Source organism: Rhodamnia argentea, chromosome 8 (genome assembly GCF_020921035.1).
Source record: "Rhodamnia argentea isolate NSW1041297 chromosome 8, ASM2092103v1, whole genome shotgun sequence".
Lineage (NCBI taxonomy): Eukaryota > Viridiplantae > Streptophyta > Magnoliopsida > Myrtales > Myrtaceae > Rhodamnia > Rhodamnia argentea.
In genome coordinates this window covers 11,578,125-11,598,114 of record NC_063157.1, presented here as the reverse complement: position 1 = coordinate 11,598,114, position 19,990 = coordinate 11,578,125, and the positions used below count along the sequence as shown (strand labels likewise).

The 19,990-nt window shown below is 41.5% G+C and overlaps 2 protein-coding genes and 1 pseudogene across 2 annotated transcripts; 2 read left to right on the top strand and 1 right to left on the bottom strand.

Moving 5' to 3' along the window:
* Positions 1-2,451: 2,451 nt before the first annotated feature.
* Positions 2,452-5,314, bottom strand: LOC115745385 (integrin-linked protein kinase 1-like). The gene is made up of 9 exons (XM_030680907.1): positions 5,060-5,314; positions 4,814-4,906; positions 4,537-4,620; positions 4,247-4,338; positions 4,010-4,130; positions 3,563-3,642; positions 3,100-3,162; positions 2,676-2,767; positions 2,452-2,597 (listed from the first exon to the last, which is right to left on the bottom strand). Exons 1-9 carry the CDS (start codon positions 5,312-5,314, stop codon positions 2,452-2,454), a joined length of 1,026 nt encoding a protein of 341 aa, XP_030536767.1.
* A 1,061-nt stretch (positions 5,315-6,375) lies between these two features.
* LOC125316357 lies at positions 6,376-7,836 on the top strand (annotated as a pseudogene).
* A 2,371-nt stretch (positions 7,837-10,207) lies between these two features.
* Positions 10,208-14,344, top strand: LOC115745423 (EEF1A lysine methyltransferase 2). Its single transcript, XM_030680956.2, has 7 exons — positions 10,208-10,516; positions 11,492-11,617; positions 12,177-12,377; positions 12,461-12,557; positions 13,399-13,502; positions 13,606-13,657; positions 13,929-14,344. Exons 1-7 carry the CDS (start codon positions 10,290-10,292, stop codon positions 14,148-14,150), a joined length of 1,029 nt encoding a protein of 342 aa, XP_030536816.1. The 5' UTR covers positions 10,208-10,289; the 3' UTR covers positions 14,151-14,344.
* Positions 14,345-19,990: the final 5,646 nt, after the last annotated feature.

Sequence of the window (19,990 nt, the reverse complement as noted above, 5' to 3'; positions counted from 1 at the left end):
AGAAGAGCCGGTCACAAGGAAACCCACTAATTAATCGGAGAGAACCATAGAGTTACGTCACTCACTCAAGTGCTTACGAGTCTTAAATTACATTACACCCAAACTCACCGTGTTTAGCGTAACATAATTGCTCCATATAATAATCAAGGAGAGTTACTTCGCAGCTTCCAAAAACAAACACTCGTGCCTTCGATAAGACAAACGGTCTTCAAATGGATGTACAACACAAATCACCGAGTGAAATCTACGAAAGCACCAATCGATTTGCTTTGGGACGAGAAGTGCTGCACCAATTGGGTGTACACATAAAATCCCACGGAGAATGAGATGACGACTCTAACTAATTTCGTCAAAAATGGTACCAAAATAAATCCATGATGAACATACATATAACATACACACACACATATCTATATACTGAATCGGGTGTAAAATCATATCCGACGAAGAAGACAACTCTGGCAAATTACGTCAACAGCGGCACCAAAGCGGACCTATGTATATTAATCTAGGAAACTCTTTGTACACCGATTTCAACATAGAAATCAATTTCCATGTTCTTTTACCGACTCAATCATCCAACTCCAGCAAAGGTTTTAGTGTTGCTTCAAAATGTTACGTCCAATCAGAACTTTCCTAAGTTAAATCACAGCTCAAACTCGAGATGAATTCTAATATGTCGCCCTTCGGGGCGAAGGATCACACATTCCCCATATTGTGGATGTAACCAAAGTTCCCTATGCGCCTCGAAAGTCATCAAAGTTGCATGAAAGGGAGGGTTGCCTTTCAGTAGGGCATGGCGTACAGATTCGACAGTAACCTAGCTCCGCAAATGCACCTGGCAGCGCTCGTTCGAAAGCGCCTGCGCTCCAGGAATTCAGTTCGTGCTCGTTCCTGGACCGAATGTCTGCGACTGTTAAGTCATTGTCTGCAGTAACTTCATATGGTTCGGAGGTTCTGCTGATGTCGTTGATTGGACAGTCCAACCTTGTGATTCCGGAACTGTTACATCATGTGTGGTGCTAAAAGGAACTGGCATCCCATTCCTTTTTACCTTTGTTTAGCTAAGAGTTGGGATGGTCGATCCACGTTATAGATGCTTGTGATCGTCTAGCATGTGGCAAAGAAGAACTTGTTAGGCGAAGACTTGCCAAGCCTTCTCGACCAACTCAATCTTCTTTTCTTAACCATTTGCGTCAGGTAATCCTCAGATGGAGGTCGGCCTGGATCGTTGTCTGTTGCTACCCATGTGGGTGTAAATCATGCTAAGTTGTTAGTTAAAGAAAGTATAGATTATGGCTCGAAATTAACCTCGATCAGCTTGAAATCCGACCCGCAATTGAATTGCAAGGAGACCCGAGCCCCATTAGGAATTTCAAATTTGTACTCTTGCCGACAACGAATGTAGTTTCATTTTTGCTGATCATAGGAGAACTATTTTGTTGATCTCTCCTTGCGAAGTAGGCACACCACCAAAATTTGCTGTATTCAAGTTTTATTTCTGCAATTATTTTTTACCCAAGGCGTTTCGTTTGTTCACGCTTTCACATTAGAACGACAGAAAACGAGATTTCCCTTGCTGAGTCCACCGTCTACATGTTAGGCCGTGTATCGGCAAATTTAGCAGACGCATGCGGGCCTCGTGAGGCTCGAGGAAACTTCTTCAAGTGTTTGGATCACAGCCGTGAAGGTCGGCATCCGATTTGGATCCTTACTTATGCAGTGCTCGATTAATCTGCAATCAAAAACGAAAGAAAATGAGTATCATGAGAGTCTCAGCTTGCAGGCCATATACAGGTTGCAGAACACCTTAATATGCATGAGCGTCTGGATTATCCTAATGTGAAAATTGCTATACTTTCCGTGAACCAGTCTGTTTGCATTGCAGTCAATGTGTACCTGCCTTTGCCGGACCTAATCATGCTATATATCTTGAAAGATACAATGAACCATCAAAGATATTCCATTTCGGATATCTTACACGTTATCAACGCGCTAATCGTCTAAAATCATTGTCTATCCGCGGAAGCAAGAGATGTAAGCGCTTAACTAAAGATCATTTTTCTCGGTATGCAACTCATAAAGCAAAACAAAGTATTTGGACAATATAGAACTCGATATGCATGACTGGCTTCACTTACTGTTGAACTCTTTTTGGACACTTGCTCATCTGGAACTTCGCTTTGAAATCAGCAGACTCCACATACGTGGCATCAGAGTTCTCACTATTTAGCGGTTGCTTTCCTTCGAACATCTGCTATTCGATCGTACGAACCCAGACAAGAGGGAAAATCTTGTAAGCATAAACAATGCGACAGACTTAGCAGGAAAAAGAAGAGCAAAAAGGATAGTAATGGCAACTGGCAAGATCTATCGAAAACACAACAAAAATGACGTTTTTCAGTCATGGATGAATAAAAGCAGTTGATAACAGGATTTGTGGAAGAAAAGCTACTTTTGCTGCCCATGAAGCAAGCTATTTTCGCTTTTCATATCCAGTTTGCCGACCTGATAAATCATAGTCCCAAATGAAAGGATATCTTCGTTGGTGTCGCCTGAAGGGTTTCTTTTGTGACCAGAACCGTCCTTTTTTGGACCTGTGAAGCAGAAGACTTGACAAGATGAGTGTTAAAGTCGGTATGGATTTGAACTACAAAAATTATTTGGTCACATACTGGCTTCTTGATTAGGGTGTATTTGCTCATATAACATTGGCACCCAATATTCACCGATCTTTAAGTGTCCTCCTTCATCCTGTAGTAGGTTTCTGTACACAAAGGAGGAAGCACTGGTGAGATACACCGACACACGGCCAGGACATGACTTCAAAACGATTGTTTGTTCTAAAAATTGGTGAGATACAAAGCCAGGGCAATTCAGTGATGCTACAGATTGCATTACTTCTGCTAAGACTTTACTTTAGCTGGTGCTCTGTCTAGTCATTCTTGAAGAAGTTCTCCATCATCACTGAATAAGTGTTGTACCAGACAAAAAAAAAAGAAAAATTCTAGGAATTGATTTGATCTTAACTGTTTCCTAAGTTTCAATACCTGACATCACTTCTGCAAATATAGTGCAAAGGCCCGGAAACATACTTACCTGGGGTGGAGATGATTGTGCACTATAGGAAGGGGTTTATGCTGGTGGAGATAATTCATTCCCCTGCAAATTATTTCGGAAATTGATAAATGCTTTATGGTGGTTCAATGTACCTTTTGAATGATCCTACTTAAGTCGTTGAATATGCTGCAACCTTGACTTGCAGTTTTATCAGCATAATTACTAGCTATATATGCTTAAGCTGCTTCAACCGAGTCCTCAATCAGGTAAGTCTTGGATTCTTAAGCACATGAACTACATTTTTAAGCTTTGTGTTTCAGATCATTTGCTTTCACTAAGCATCATGAATTTGAATAATCTAGCCACACAGAAGGATAAATAAGAGTAGGAATCCTGAGATATCTATTGTATCGAAAGGTTTGCGCAGCTGAAATACCATCAAAAAACGAATTTCATTTTCCAGTGAGAAAAAAGGTTTAAGAGAGAGAACAGCTTAATTCACCTAGCTATGTCGAGTGCATATTGCAAAGCAGTGGGCAGTTCTAATCTCACTTTCCCGTTCACTATGTCCTCGAGATTCCCCTGAAACACATTTGGAACAGCAAGGTGAGTGGAACACACAGTTGATAAAAAGATTGACGAGTGAAGTAGCTTCCTAAGAGCTCAAGCCTTGGTCCGCCCAAAAGTGTCTTCACTGTACAAGGCAAACCTTAACTGAAAGGAGAGTCTTATGATTTGATCTTAAAGATTCTTCAGTTGTTATAGCTGTCTGCATGATATTTTGTTCATTGAGACTCCTAGACATTGGAAAAAACAGAATTCTAACAGACAATGAGACAAAATATCACAATCATAAGTAGTAAATGAAGATTCATGCACAAGAAAAGCAAATTAGTTTACCCCAGAGGGAGGGTCATTTGAGAAGTAGTGTGATAAAGTTTGCCGATACCTTCGGTAAATATTCAGTGATCAGAATCATTTCCTCTCCTTGCACAATCGAACCGAGAAACTGCAATATGTTGGGGTGCCTGAGTTCTCGTAAGAGAGTGTTGTCCTTCGCTGATAATTTCCTGTATCATGATTGAAATAGGAAAATTCAGTCCCCTTGCATACTTTCGTCTTGTGGAGAGAAGTCGATTCACAAAACTGTTCGAGGAAGATGAGAAAACCTGAAGCTTTTACGCACATTTTGACAGGATGGCAGATTTGGCTCTTGATTATGGTTTTGGCGACCCATGTTCCACGCCACTTGACCTTTTCAGACTCGCCAAATACACCCTGCAGCAGGAAAAATGCTAATGACTAGTTAGTACCTGAAACAGTTATTTGCAGTCATTTACTGACACCGTGTCGGTAGTTTTGCGACGTAATATAGTTAATGTGATTTAGCTAATCTCAGACGTGATTTATACGCTTAATGAAGTACTGAAATGGCCCCTTTAGATACCTCTTAGGTCTGTTCATAGAGGCTCCTACCTGTTCAACAGTAGAAGAATCCGTCAGACTAAGTTCTGCAATGTCGATATTCACTTCATTCAAATCAGGTTCATGTCGAACCGTCTGCAAAATGGAAATTACAGGGTTAGATGCATTCATTGCATCCATTTTCTCTAATAAAAGCTAATAGGGTGCTCTCTAGGAGATGTCACCCGTGCTCGGGCCCATTGCTCAGAGGACTTGGCTCAACAAAGTAATAAAGTCCCCATTGGAAGTGTTTTTGAACTAATTTTGCTGTTGAGATTAAGTTGGTTACCATTGGTTGATCGTTTTTGAAATCTATGCCACCATTCACTTCCAGGATCCTGCAAATGTCTCGGTGTCCATAGGTTCTCGCATCGGTCAAGGGCTTCAGGTAAGAAAATCATAGAGTTTTAGTCTGATAAAGAACACGAAACAGACACATGATGGTTTTTAACTTCAAGCCCCATATCTTCAGAAAACGAAAACAACAAACAAAATCAGTTATGAACAAGAGATGATGCACTAAATGGAAGCTTACAGTGCGGTGCCATCGATCTTGAAGGTTAACATCAGCCTTGTAAAGAAGAAGCAGCTCAACGATAGGAGCATGGCCCTCGCTCGCTGCAAGATGTAAAGCAGTCCTCTTATCATAGTCTTGGACGTTAGGAGATATGCCTTTCCTAAGCATCTGGTTCAAGCCTACTCTATCACCCCTCGAAGCAAAGCTCAGAAAATTTCCAGTATGTTGCACGTCACAGTAATCGGTAGATTCTTTGAGCCGCAACTGACCCATCATCTTGATCTCAACAGAACTTTACAGCTTCCCTGTAAAGCATGAGATCATTCCCTTGTTTACGTGTGTCCAGCAAGAACATAGAAATTAACTATAAACATGAAAGGAAGAGAGAAACTGCATATAAAATTTCTTCTTGGTCTTTTGCTATCCTGTGGTTCATGTGGGATCAACAGTGTCACGACTGCCTAGCCTTACCTGGTTTGTATGAATCTAACTTCTGAGCATCATCAGTGAACAAATTTGGCCTAGTACTTGTATTCTGCTGAATGATAGCTGTTACTTAAATGACAAAGCAGAAACCAGCGGTTAAACCTATGAAAGAAGTCTAGGGCTTAACGGCCGATTCCCCAGTTCTCGTCTGTTTTCAGTCGATGCTAACTTTCCGATTTATTAGTCCATTTTTCAGCTTTAGTGGGCATCTTTGAGCTCCTAAGACAAGAGAATGAGTGATGGTACTATTTGTAAGACTCTTGTGAGCTTTAAAGACCATATTCATAGTCCATTACTGTCCATAACTCGAGTTTGGATCCTGGTGAGGATCGAGTCTCCGACCAGATTTGGTGGGAAAATCCCAATCTAATTGTGGAAAAGGAGCATACATCCAATTAAGATTTCTTTTGGTCAGTGTAATTAGGAGTTGGAATTGTGATGCTTGCATTTATTATTATTTTGAAGTAATTTGCTTTGCAGTTTACTGAGGAAACTAAAAGACAGGAATGCTTAAATAGTTCAATAATTACAAGGAGAAGGTGAACACAATGTTACTACCAGCCAAGAAAGTGTCCGGACATAATGTTACTACCAGCCAAGAAAGTGTGAGTTGTACTGAAGTATTGTTGGCCGGCCCAGGAATTAACTGCTTCTGCTCGTTTTACTAAATCAATTAACATGTAATCTTTCATGATTTGTTTATTTTTCATTTCTCATCCAACTTGAGCAATCGACCTCGGTTACTTCGGAAGCTAAAAGGCTGTTTGGCTTAAAGATCACGACAGAGGTAATATAGCAGGTCCAGAGCAAAGTGCCCTTGTGAGGGAGAGAGAGAGAGACAGAGAGAGATGGCCGGTGTACCAACTCGATCGCTTCCGGCGAATGGAGGAGATGGCTTGTACAGTGACACCCGCAACTCCACCTTTCAGGCAGTGCATTCTGGCGAACATATTTCACCTGCGGCTTTATCATGTGTTTCTTCTCTCTTATGGCAATGTTTTCCTGCTTTGTTTTTTTTTTTGGATGATGCCCTTTATCAGGCTAATGATCATCTTATGTGTCTTCTTTATTTTCAATCATCAGAGTTCGCGATACCCTATTACGAACTACTGCTTTTCGATTAGTTTTTACGGGGCCAGGATTCTGATCAAGAGTAGAAAAATTTTGCCGAAATGGGGAGTAGAAACCGCCAAGGCCTTGATCAAAGAGTCCATCACCGAGAAGCTCGACGCCAACCGGTTCATTTCTCCTTTGGCGGCCTTGACCACATTCTGTGAGTTAGGGTGCTCCATCGGGCCCAACACTTCCATTGCGGTGCAGAACATCATCGAATCCCTTGAACTCAAGTTCAGCTCCTATGGCCTCGGAGCTGAGGCCATCGAGTTCAAAGTATTCTTCAATGACTTCACATCCAACGACTTCAACACCCTCTTCAGATCGCTCCCTTGCGACCAACGCTACTTCACAGCCAGTGTCCCCGGAGCGTTTCACGGCTGCCTATTTCCCAAGGCTTCGATCCACGTCATCCACTTCTCCTAAGCCCTGCCCTGGCTCTCGGAAGTGCCGAAAGAAGTGGTGGACAGGGACTCGTCTGCATGGAACAAGGGAAGGATCGACTATCATACGGCCCTCGAGAGGTCCACGAAGCGTACGCTGCTCAATTCGCTAGAGATGTGGAGCGTTTCCTCGGAGCCAGAGAGCAAGAGCTCCCGTGCGGAGGGCTTACAGCCCTTGTCGTTCCGTGCCTCTTGACGGGACAACTGCTCAGCAATGCACACTCATAGCAATGGGCGGAGTCCTAGGTTCCTGCCTCGTCGACATGGCCACCAAGGTACAAAATCCGCTTCCAAGTTTGCGCCCTCCATTGACATTGGTCAGAAAGTTGAGTACATCGAGGCCATCACAAGTTCCTTTCGAAAGTGTTCAATGATCAATCTTGTTGTTGTCTTGGCTATAGGGGTTGCTTAAGCGAAAATGATGTGGACTCTTTCAACCTCCCCAGATACTATGCTAGCCAGCAAGAGCTGGAAACAGGCATTAAGAGAAACGGTTCGTTCAGCATCAAGAGGATCGAGCTGCTCGATCTGTCCAAGATCGACGGAGGGACCACCAGGGTGCCGCTGTCTATGGTCACCTCATACTTCAGGGCGCTCCTGGAGGGGCTTGTCAAGGACCATTTCGGGGCTGAGATAGTGCACGGGTTATTCGACCGGTTCGAGAAGAAGAACGAAGAGTCCTCCATGCTATTGGACCCCGGGTGCAAGCCGCCCGGCGAATCGTTCATCCTCCTCAAGCGCAAAGTCGCTTGATTCCGGAGTGTACTGTTTTTATCCCTGGAGCCCTTTCACTCTTAGAAGGGGCTGGCGGACTTCTAGGGACGGCCTTGGCTCGTCGCTTAAAGCGATTCATAGAGATTTAACACTATCTGGGGACGGGAATCTCGATTTCATGCGAGTCCATGGATACAACTTTTAGCCATGTTCCTTTGACTTCCTAGATAAACACGTGGCGAACCCACCAATTTTATTCATAAGATACCCCTTTTGAGTTCGATGGTGATGTGAATTGTTAATAACGAATATGGATGATATAAAACGGGGCATTTATAGAGAAAGGGAGAAGATTGGTCCATGATCAAGTAATGGATAAAGTTTAGGGTTAATAACACGAAAATCTAGTATAAATTTACAGGTTAATATCACAAAAAAATCCAAAATTGTATATCGATGATAAATTTACCTCGAACTATTTTTTTGACCACACAATAAACACAAAACTGGTACATATGTGATAAATTTACCTCCAACTATTTTTTTCGACCACCAAAAATCACAAACTAAATTTTTTTTATCATCAAAAACCTCAAATTTATACACATGTGACAAATTTACCATCTATTAGTTTCCGTTAAATCGAGTTAATACTATGAAAAATTCTAAACCGATATAGATGTGGCAAATAGTAGGTAAAAACTCCAAATTAGTGCACATGTCAACTGTCACGTGTCATCTAACTCAAGAATTTGATGGTCAAATTTAACAGAAAACTAACGAATGGTAAATTCATTATAAACGTACCAGCTTGGAGTAAATTTATCAAATGTGTATCAATTTGGATTTTTTTATGGAAAAAAAATAGTTTTGGGTGAATTTGTCATATGTGTACCAATTTAGGGTTCGTATGGTCAAAAAATAGTTTAGGATAAATTTATCACGGTTGTATCGGTTTGGGATTTTTCGTGGTGTTAACCCTAAATTTACCCAAATCCTAAAATGAAAAATCTGTGACAAATTTACCATCTATTAGTTTCCGTTAAATTTTTCCTTCAAATTACTAAGCTAAATGACACCCGGTGATTGACAAGTATATCGCCTTAGGATTTTTATCTCCATTTGGCACATGTATATTAGTTTGAGATCTTTCGTGGTATTATTCCAATTTATTGGTAACAAATGGAGAATAAATTTATCACATGTGTATAGTTTGAGATTTGGTCAAATAATTAGTTATGGGTAAAATTGTTACGTATATATCAATTTGAGATTTTTTAGGTCATATAATTAGTATGAGGTAAATTTTTTATAGGTGTATAAATTTGAAAATTTTCGTGAAATTAACCCTAAAATTTATCATGGCCCTTTCAGGGCTTAGCATTGCTAGAAAATGACTCACCATTCTTCGCTCGCCAAGACAAAAAATATAATGGGTTTCATCTCATCCACATTATTACTTCTTTTTATTGGGGAAACATTGGTTATATCTTTAATTGTACTTGTACATGTGTATACGCATCTCCGAGCAAATAATATTAATCGAAAATGGAAAGTAATATAGTCGAGCCGAAAAAAAATAGATTAGATAGAAATAAAATTTTCTCGTGTGGGCTATGAATCTTATAAGCGCATCTTGTCTATCTCTGACGTTTCATGTGATTGTATATTATTTCTAGATCGAGTTCCATGACAAGTAATATAGACCTTTAAGTTAACTTCTTGGCTATAAATGAGATTTTCTTTAACAAGTGTGGACAGGCCTAATGCCTAAATTTTTTTCCTCCATATGTACAATTGCACGAACCTACATAGTTTGCGTCTATGCCATGACAAGTTGGTAGGATCCACTTTTTGACGTCCCATGCTCCTTCGGTGTGGTGACATAGCGGCTAAAAAGGGACAAGGAGAGATGGCGCTTCTCTTGCTTTTGACATAGCCAAAGGCCTACAAGACCAGTTGTTAGCTAAATGGTGGAGCGCCCCTCGAATAACTGCGTCAATTGTGCTCGACCTGTGAGTGATCTCAACCACATAAATTATTTAACGTGCTAATCATTGCCCGATTATGAAATATGAATCATCGAATCAGATTTTGTTGATTCTGGTTTGCCAGAACTCGAATCAATTTGAGAGTGCCCTTTTTCACTTTGGTAGATCAGATCAGCAATTGACGTGAGAAAATGCTTTACAAGCTCGAGATTTGACCCGATTATCAAAGTGGACTTTTCCGCCCTAGCTCAATCCAATTGGGCTCTCGAGATGCGTGGGTCCAAGACTTTTTCCCACTTCGGCCGGAATAGACCGAGCCGCGCCGGTCCGCTGCATCAGCATCGGTGGATCAGACCGGACCTCTGAGAACGAGGGATCCAAATCTCGTACTCGGAGTTCAAAAATGTCCAAAACCCCATGAGCTGAGCCTTTGCTCGGTAATACAACAGTCGGAGAGGGAGAGAGGGAGGAAGAGAGAGAGAGAGAGAGAGAGCGCATCAAATGGCCGGCATGAGATTGCCACCGGAGGACTCCGAGATGTCCCAGCCGGCCCGGCCCGGCCCGCCGTCGGTCGATCTCGTGTCGGACGACGACCGCTCGGTGGCGGCGGACTCCTGGTCGATCAAGAGCGAGTACGGCAGCACCCTCGACGACGACCAGCGCCACGCCGATGCCACCGAGGCCCTCCTCACCTCCGGCAACTACCGCACCGCCGCGTCCGATTACAGGTCTCACCCTTCTCTTCCCCTTTTCGCGCTCCGTTCATTCCTGTTTTTTTTTTTCATTTGCTTCCTTTTGGTGTTTTGGGGTTGTAGATGTTCTATGGAGATGTTGGGCTGCTGTACGTGTTGATGATCGAAGTGGTTCTTTACATGTTAAATTACTGTTTAGCTAGTGAATCGGAATGTGTTGCGCCGAAATTGACGTTTTCAGGGTTTTTTGTGCTGTTGGAGATGGGTTTATAATTTCTTTTGACGCACTCTGCAAACATCCATTTACTCTTTAACCCATCCGTTGTCAATTTGGGATAGATAGTTTTATGAGTTCTGCGCTATGTTTGTATAATGCTTGAGTTTGCGAAATTTATGCATTTCTCATGTATGCGAGTTTCCTCTTTGAATTGGGTGAGACTAAACTGAGATATTCATCCGAAAGAAAAACCTCTGAGATGCTTCCTCCGAGGTGAATATGAAAAAATGAAAAATTGTGTGGGCATGCGAGGGAGGGCAAACTTCTGGACCACCAGCTACTTAGAAATTGCAAGCTACGAAATTTGTGGCGCGTATGTGTAAACTGACTTATCTTGAAATTTTTGCATGGAAATTACTAGCTTGAGGGCCATACCTTCTCTGGTTAATTCTTTTCTTGGTACAATCAATATCTTGTTTGAACAAGCTCTGCAGGTATAAACTGGAAGTAAATGACTGGTGTTAGGGTTCCCAATAGTGAATCTTCAAGAAGAGAGGGTTGTTTGACTGCTTCTTGAAAAATTGCAAAACGAGCTAATTGACGGCTCTACTGTGACTAAACGTTTTCCTGCTTTTTCTTGGTACTATTTTATTGAAATAAGCTAATTGGTAGCTTTACTGTGAATTATTTTTTTCCTCTTTTCTGTTTCTACTAGTTTATACTCCATTGAACAACAAAGAAATATGAAAATCTTCGAATGTGGAAGGCTAACTATCGTGGATGTGTGTTAACAGTTCGGACAAGGAAGAACCCGATGCTGATGGGGTAAGCTCAATGCTTGGTCTTCAGAGCTATTGGGATGCCGCATATGCAGATGAGTTGACCAACTTCCGTGAGCATGGCCATGTGGGTGAAGTTTGGTGAGCATTCTCATACTTACAAGTGAAGAACACATTCTCTTTCCTTTTCATACATGCGTTGAGTGAATTGTCGTTCATGCTTACTTGTTTGTACTGACACATACTTAACCTTATATGGTAAACTTGGATGGAGAAAATTGATTAACCCCAAAACCTTATCTCTCGGGGGGATTGATTTTATGTTGGTGCTTCACTCATAACTTTGAAGACAGAATGCTAGTTTGATGATGGCTTATTTCTTAGTACATCAGAGGCAAAATGTAATTGGGCTCATGATCTTTCTCTCCTTGTATTGTAGTTTGTTGCAACGGTGAGCATTGCCTGGAACTACACGGTGTTGTACTTTGGCTGTTCTTCGTTGTTTTCCTAAAAATTTTAGGTTCTAAGTCAATGCAAAATATATAACAACCAGTCTTAAAATTGCAAATGCTTCGCCAGTTCCTTTATAATGTTAAAAAGTAGTGAACAAATGATGAGGTAGGTAATTGAAGATTTTTATGACATCAAATCCTCCTTTTTTTCCGAAGTAATTTGTCTTACTAGCTGGGTACAATTGAAGGTTTGGTGCCGATGTTATGGATGTAGTAGTTACTTGGACCAGAAACCTCTGCCTTCAAATTGCCCAAGGTCACTTGCCAACTGATGCTGATGATGTCAAATATGAATCCGCTGAAGATGGTGATAAACATTTATGTGGCTGGAGTGTACTTGACATAGGAACAGGCAACGGTTTGCTTCTTCAGGAGCTTGCTAAACTGGGGTATGCATTTAGGACCGGGAGTTTGCGTGGATTATCAACACTTGTTCCTTGACCAAGACTTAAGCTCTCTTCCTCCATTTCAGGTTTTCTGACTTGACTGGAGTTGATTACATTGAAGGGGCAATTGACCTTGCTCGGAGCCTGGCTGATCGGGATGGATTTCCCAATATAAAATTTTTGGTATGACAGTCACAAAACTCTTTGGGCATGCAAATTGAGTCCCTACTCTGTGTGTGTGTGTGTGTGTGTGTGTGTGTGTGTGTTATCCTTCCCTTGCCCAAGTAAAATGGATGGTATCTTGCTTCTTGTCGACATTGACTACTTGCGGGGTTAATGTGTTCATATTGAGGTTTATATTTTTGGATCCCCTTTTAAAAATCTCTATTCCATTTATTCAGTACTTTTGGTGCAATAATTGATTTTCAAATGTATGGTTGGTGATTGCAATGTTGCCTTTAACTGATAAATATGAACTAAAGCCGGTACTACTAGCAATGCAAGGAAACAGTTGAGTAATACTACATCACATGGATTGACTCCCCATTGTGATTCTTTTTTTTCCTTTCATCTCTTTTCATGGGGCAGCAAAATATTAACCCGAAAGGCAGTTATTAGCCTGAAGATTCTTTTGAATGGTTTGATCCTCTATTCTTGGAGTGACCTTGGTTATTTTGCATGAGGGCCCTGGCATGTGTTGGGGCTTCCATGACTATGCCAAGCTCTTTCACCGGAAACCATTAATATATAGCTTCATCTTCCTCTGCAATTTGCTTGTAATTTATTATCTCTTTTTTGTCTTATCTTGAGTTCTTTTTTTTTTTTTATGTCATCCGGTTGTACTTGAAATGGGCTCGGCAATATATGGCTCAGTCTGACTTTATTTACGCAACGAAGCACATTGTGCAAGTTGCAAAATTTTTAATGGTAGTCTCTCAAATAGGATGGAAATGGAGCATTTCAGAGGCATTTAATCAGCAGCGTCTCATTTTGATGATCACTTTCCGCTCCTTTGGTATGTTAGGTTGATGATATTCTCGAAACAAAGCTGGACCGGCAGTTTCAGCTTGTCATGGATAAAGGCACGCTAGATGCCATTGGATTGCATCCTGATGGCAACATTAAAAGGTAAAGCAGCAAAATAGTATGACTTCCATCTGTGCTTCATGTGGAGTTGACATATACTTGTATGTCGATTCTATTAAGATCTGAATACATGCTTTGTTTTCAGGATTATGTACTGGGATTCTGTTTCAAGATTGGTGGCTCCTGGTGGGTTGTTGGTAATGTCCTGAATCTGTTCCATATATAATAGTGCTGTACTTTTAGTTTCATTGAATATTTTTCAACTAAAAGGTTTTGTTATTTACATCCTTCATAAACAAGGATCTTCAAGTTAACAGTTCCACTTAGGAAACCATGGTTTCTGTTTATGGCGATCATTACTTATGGTTTTCTTTGCCATGTAGCTAATTCTGTTGTTAATTTTGTGCATATAAATACGTACTAATGAAAGTGAACTTACCTTTTTGTCCCAATTCCTGGTGATGATAGGTTATCACCTCATGTAACAGTACCAAAGATGAACTGGTGCGAGAAGTGGAGAACTATAATCAAAGGGGAGGTAGTCAACTGATGGAACTAGAGGCAAAGGACAACGACACATGCAGAGATCATCCCTTTAGATACATCAGCCATGTTCGCTCTTATCCGACTTTCATGTTTGGTGGGTCGATCGGCTCACGTGTCGCCACAGTTGCGTTTCTCCGGGACTAGGAATTCACTCCTGCAATTGTTTGCCCCATGATATGTTTCTTTATCCATTATAACATCGTGCAAGCAACTTATGTTTCTTGAAAACCTAACGATCCAGTGAAAGGGTAGAAGTTTTTGTTGCACGTACTGGACTTGCAGATACCGGAAGAATACAGAATTTCATGTAAAGCTGGTAATTTTCGCGCTGTCTTCCACTTATTTATTCGCATGCGTGTGGGGGGATTCCTTCTTCTGATGTAAACAAACAAGGAGTGGTGGGGTACAGAGGGCAACAAATTGGACATGGGTGAGGAGAAGAGGACTCGCTTTTTCGCCTTGATATATGCTTGTCCAAAGTCCCACACCGGTGGAGCGCGTCTTCAGCGGACACTTTATCATTGTCCATAAAAAGATGATGGAGTTGCTGGGCTCCATCACGGGAACTTGTGACCCGAGTGGGGGCATTGAGTTGGTTTCGGAGGGTCCGGAAAACAACCTTTCTTGCATTTTGGATTGGTGCGGTAGCGGTTGAGATCGAGTGCTACATTGGTCGCAGCCTTGTCTTGGAAGAGCAGGAACTCGCGGATCGCTTCTCGCTCTCGTCGAGCTTGTTACAAACACAACATGACAAAGATGTAATCGACCAAAGTTCAATGAATTCAAGTATTGGATAACCTTCATAAGCTCTCGTTTATCATGTTTTCAATAAACAAAGCAAGCATGCATACTCAAAAGGATTGCGAACTCGAATTGACCCTCAACATTTAAAATTTCGAGCAATGCTTGTCAACTATTTGTATAGCACTTTCCCGATTGATTCAGTCATGCGGCGATGCGACAAAATTGTATGCCTTAGGTACACTAGACTAGAAGATACATGGGACTTTTCTAGAATATAATGTGGCAGTGTCGGATAGGATGTGTATTAGGCTTTTCTTCGAGTGATAGAGGGGAAATTTTCTTAAAGCATAGTGGTATTTGTGGAGCAAGTTTATCCGATAAATTAATCTCGTGAATTAAGTTTATGTAACAACTAAAAATATATATTGTGAAATTACACACACACACACACACATAATTCATATATAATTATAAATATTGTGTCAAATCTAATTGATGAAACGTTGTACATTTTTAGGATATAACTATAAACGGATGTTAAATATGTCCCAAGAACAACTACATGGATATCAAGTTGAGCATCAACGAAACAGTGAAGACTCAGAAATTGTTACGCTCCCAATCAAGTTGAATAAGGAAATTAGCAGAAAAATTCCTAAACATATTTAACCAATAAATAAATGGAGATCCAGTCGATGCCGGTCGTATTATGTGGCACGATCAACGATTGTGTATGATCGTGCACTGAACACATGCCTCCCTCAATTGCTGCCATCTTCATTCCTGGATTTGCAGCTCGTCACGTCTAGGGATCAAATGGATCCCTAGATGGTGATCTGTCACTGTGAATTGGATTTCTTTTTGTTCTTCTTGCGTGAAGTTAGGGGTGGGGGCGTCTCGAGTTGAGTTTTGGTACTGAATTGGCAAGAAATATCTTATTTGTCTTGGGGAATTTAGATGATTTTTCACTTTGGTTTTCGAAGTTCGGGAAAGGTCTTGTGTTTCTGAATTGGTGAGAAAAATTTTGATTTTGTTCTCAATCAGATGCTGGAAGAAGAGAAGTTGAATTTTGATTTTGAGGATTTGCTGTTGTTTCATCTGATCGGAAATTCTAACTATTGGCAGAATTATAATGACAATAGAGAAACCGGGGAACATCTAAACTTCTTTCTCAAAGACGCTGCAAGTTTTCTTTCATTGTAGAATGTTAGCGATAGTGAGCATCTAATGTTCAAAACTTTCTCATCCCCCTTACTTTAAACTCAAGTGCATCCATGGATTCTGACTGGAGGTGAGACAAGCTCATTGAGATGCTATATTATTGCCCAACCGAGAGATCGAGGCCGGACCCAAAAATTGAACCAAGCCACCCAGCAGCTTCTCAGTTTTCACTTTCGGGAAAAATCCCTCGAAATGAGATTCTCCTTTCCTATCACCACCATCATTGCGGAAGACGTAGGGTTCAATGCTCAGCTCAATCTAATCAATGGACTTGGACCAGTACGAGTATTCGGAGAAAGAGACAGTGGAGAATCAAGACAAAGTAGAGAACTCCTCCGAATTAGAAGGAGAGCAAAGATGGATTTTCGAAAAAGAGTGAGAAGTGCAATGTGGACGAGGACATAGATGGCAAGGACCCGAAAGGGCAAAGAGTTGAGAAATGGCTCCAGGAAGAGACCGCAAGCGGAGGAGGAGAGGGCGAACAGAGTAAATAGATGGGGAAGGATGTGCGCTTATATGCGAGTTTCCTTGTGGTGGATAACAATCTGCTGACAATCCCACATTGGAAGAATGTGCATACTAGCAACACTTTATGTCTACTTTGTACAAATTAAGAGGATTGCCGAGCTCAACAACGAGGGCTTGTTACCCAAGTGGGGGCATTAAAGATGGCTTGGGAGGGGGGCCAAGGGTGGGCACTCGGTCCTTTGGACCAGGCGTGAGTGGGGCGAAATTACATCCCGGATTTGATCGCAGCCTGTCTTGCAAGAGCAGGCCTCTCGCTCGGTCTGATCTCGTCCTGACGGATTGATAGGCCAGTACCTGTCCCTGAGGGCGGGCGAGCTCGATCCACAGCCGATCTTGACCTCGCGATGAGGGACACCGGTTCCTGGCCCCCTCATCTGTTCCTTCACAACAGTGCTCTCGATCCTCTCCCCAACCTCCACCTTTTGACCCGATCCACTCCGGCTACGGAGTGCGAGTTCATATAATTTGAGGAGGACATAAGGGGAACTTTCAATCTATCTACCGTGCCCGCTCATGAGGACACCTGGTCTTTGAGGTCGATCCTCTCCCCAACCTCCTCCTTTTGTTTTATTAGTGATGGACCATAAGAGAACTTGCATTACTTGTCCATGTTCAAAATCCTTAGTCAACCTTTCTTTCTTTATTTTTACTTTATTTTGCCTGAAAGTATTTCACTCAAGTAGTAAATAAATGTTATCAATAAAATGTATGTTGGCAGTGGACTACTGTCTGGGTCATGTGATGTCCTAGAATAGTGCAACATTGTTTTGCAGACTACAGGTTTGTACATTCCCTTTGCTGGTTCCGGATGATATTTGGGAGGATGTATCTATGGATTTCGTGCTCTGTTTACCGCATAGTCATGTGGTTCTGATTCTGTTTTTGTCGTAGCGGACTGATTTTCCAAGAAAGCTCATTTCATTCCATGTGGGTCGAGTTTTGCAACCTCATCCATAGATAACATGTGATGTGTCAAAGTTGCAACCTCATCCATAGAAAAAGCTCATTTCATTCCATGTTGGGTCGAATTTTGCAACCTCATCCATAGATAACATGCAATGTGTCAAAGTTGCAACCTCATCCATAGAAAACATCTGATGGGTCGAATTTTGCGAGGCTGTTCTTCTCTGAACTAGTGATGTTGCAAATTGTTTCGAAAACCATTACTTCCAACCAAGATACCCAAATTTCTCAGCTATTTTTGGTTCGATCCTTAACTACAACAGCGCAACTCATCAACAGACATCTGGTTACACCGAAGCTAATAATCGGATTATATGAAACCTGATATTTGTGGGGAGAGACCGAAGCAGCGGGACTTCATATCATCAACTCAGGTGAAGTTTTTATATAACAGTACGGTCCTTTCAACTCCGGGGTAGTCTCCTCTCCGGTTTGTCTATATAAAGTGTCCCATCCATGTCCTTGACTTGATTATGCTTCCTAAGTCAGCAGGAAAATGCCTAGCAAGCTCAGAATTTGGCGAAACAGGTGTAGTCAACTTAAAAGACTACTAAGCAGAAACCAGAGCGCACTAATACTAAAGATAAGCTTGCGGCGGATCATCATTGTCGGGAGAAGGTACCTATTGAAGGTGACAACATGATGATTGTCTAGGGGAAGGAGCGGTTTATGATGGGTTAGTATGGCAAGCCGCAACGGAAGAAGTATGCAGCGTACAAGATCAAGGAGCATATTAAAGATGACGCCTATAGAGATGATCTTCCATCTTTGACGAGTATGTCATCCGTTATTGCTGTATTTGACTATATTTTGGTGACCAGCCATATACTCGAGATCCTCCAAATAACTCGAGAATGAGTTTTTCCCAAGTGGAGGGGATTGACGTGAATGCGGTTACTGATGATTTTCTAGTGCATTCAAGCAGATATAAATCTAACAAGTGAGACCTAATTGTAGAGGGCGCAACCTTTCTGGATTTACCACTTGTACAAAATGTGGAAGCGTTAAAACAAAAAGGATAGCAAAAGTTTTGAAGGTTTGATGAGGGGAAAAACAAAGGAAGCCACTAGCCTAACAGTCCGACAAGACTGTTATTATTTCTGACCCCACGATTTTCTAATTAATAAGTGCTTTATGCAAAACACGCGTTGAGGTATGCGGATCTACAGTAAGAAATAACTGACAAGACTGTCTGACTGTCGGGGGAGCATTTCCCAAACACAAATACACAAGAGAGAGAGAGAACAATAGTCAAAATGCCTTTTGCGTAGGCTTACACAGAGAACAAATACACTCTCTAACAATGCAGCCTTAATGTCTCTCAACTCTCTCTATATCTAAGGCTCCTCCACACCCAACAAAATAACTAATCTCACATCTTATAAGCATTTCACAGCCAATAACTCTACCGGCTTTGAGGAAAAGCTAACTTCAAAATACAATCAAAGTTGATCTTTTCTTCCTTTTGCCGACTTCATGCGAAAAGGATCTTTGCTGCCACCTTATCCAATTCCAAAGTCCAAAGATCAAGTTGGACTCTACTTTCGTTTCGTCTTCTTTTCTTGACCGACGTGTGCCCCTGCTGCTCCTCAAAGATTCTTGCTGCTTGTGAGAGAGGATATGATATTGTAAGAGATGAAATTGATGTGGCAACGTGAGTGATTTGAGCAACAAGCACCCAAATTTAATCCAACTTCACTTTGATTGTTTTCATGTTAGGGGTTGATTCCAACGGGACAAAAATTCCCATAGCTCACGGAGAAACCACCATCACTTTTGATGGACAAAGAGTTATGCAATCCATAATATCAGTTCATGTAACGCTACTTTGCGACCAAATTGGGTTGGCCATTATTAATCATTTAGAACCTCAAAGTCCATCTTTTAGATTTTCCAGTGTCAATATTGATTAAGAGGGTATCTATTTGATCTTTTTTATATGTCGTATAGCTTTCGTCCTATTTTATAGAATACAAAAAAAAAAAAAGAGATTTCTTTCTATATATATATATATATATATCAAATATTTAATCATGTCAGATAATTGGGACCCGGTTAATGGCAAGGACCATGTAAAGATGGATCTTTGGAGAAGAGCAAGAAGCGCGATGTGGACGAGGACGTAAACGGCAACGACCGAAAGAGCAAAAAGTTCGGAATGGCGAAGAAGAGAACGGCTCCAGGAAGAAGACCGTGAGCGGGGAAGGAGACCGTGAACAGAGTAAATATGGGATCAATGTACAATATGGACAGGTGAGCTTGATCTCCACTCGGGTCTGCACTTGCACTGAGGTACAGTTGAGCCGCTGTCCTGGAACATATCTGTACTTCAAAGACGAGGGCGCTCGATCCGCTCCCCCAACCTCCACCTTTTGACCGGAGATAGCTGCTTTCCTCTCAAATGAAAATTTCCTTTTGCTTAATCAGCCTTTCTTTACTCGTAGATACATTTAGTAAATACATCATTGGAAATGTTGCTTGAATTAAGAAAATTTGCTATCTTTTTGCCCCGCTCTCAACCGAGTCGA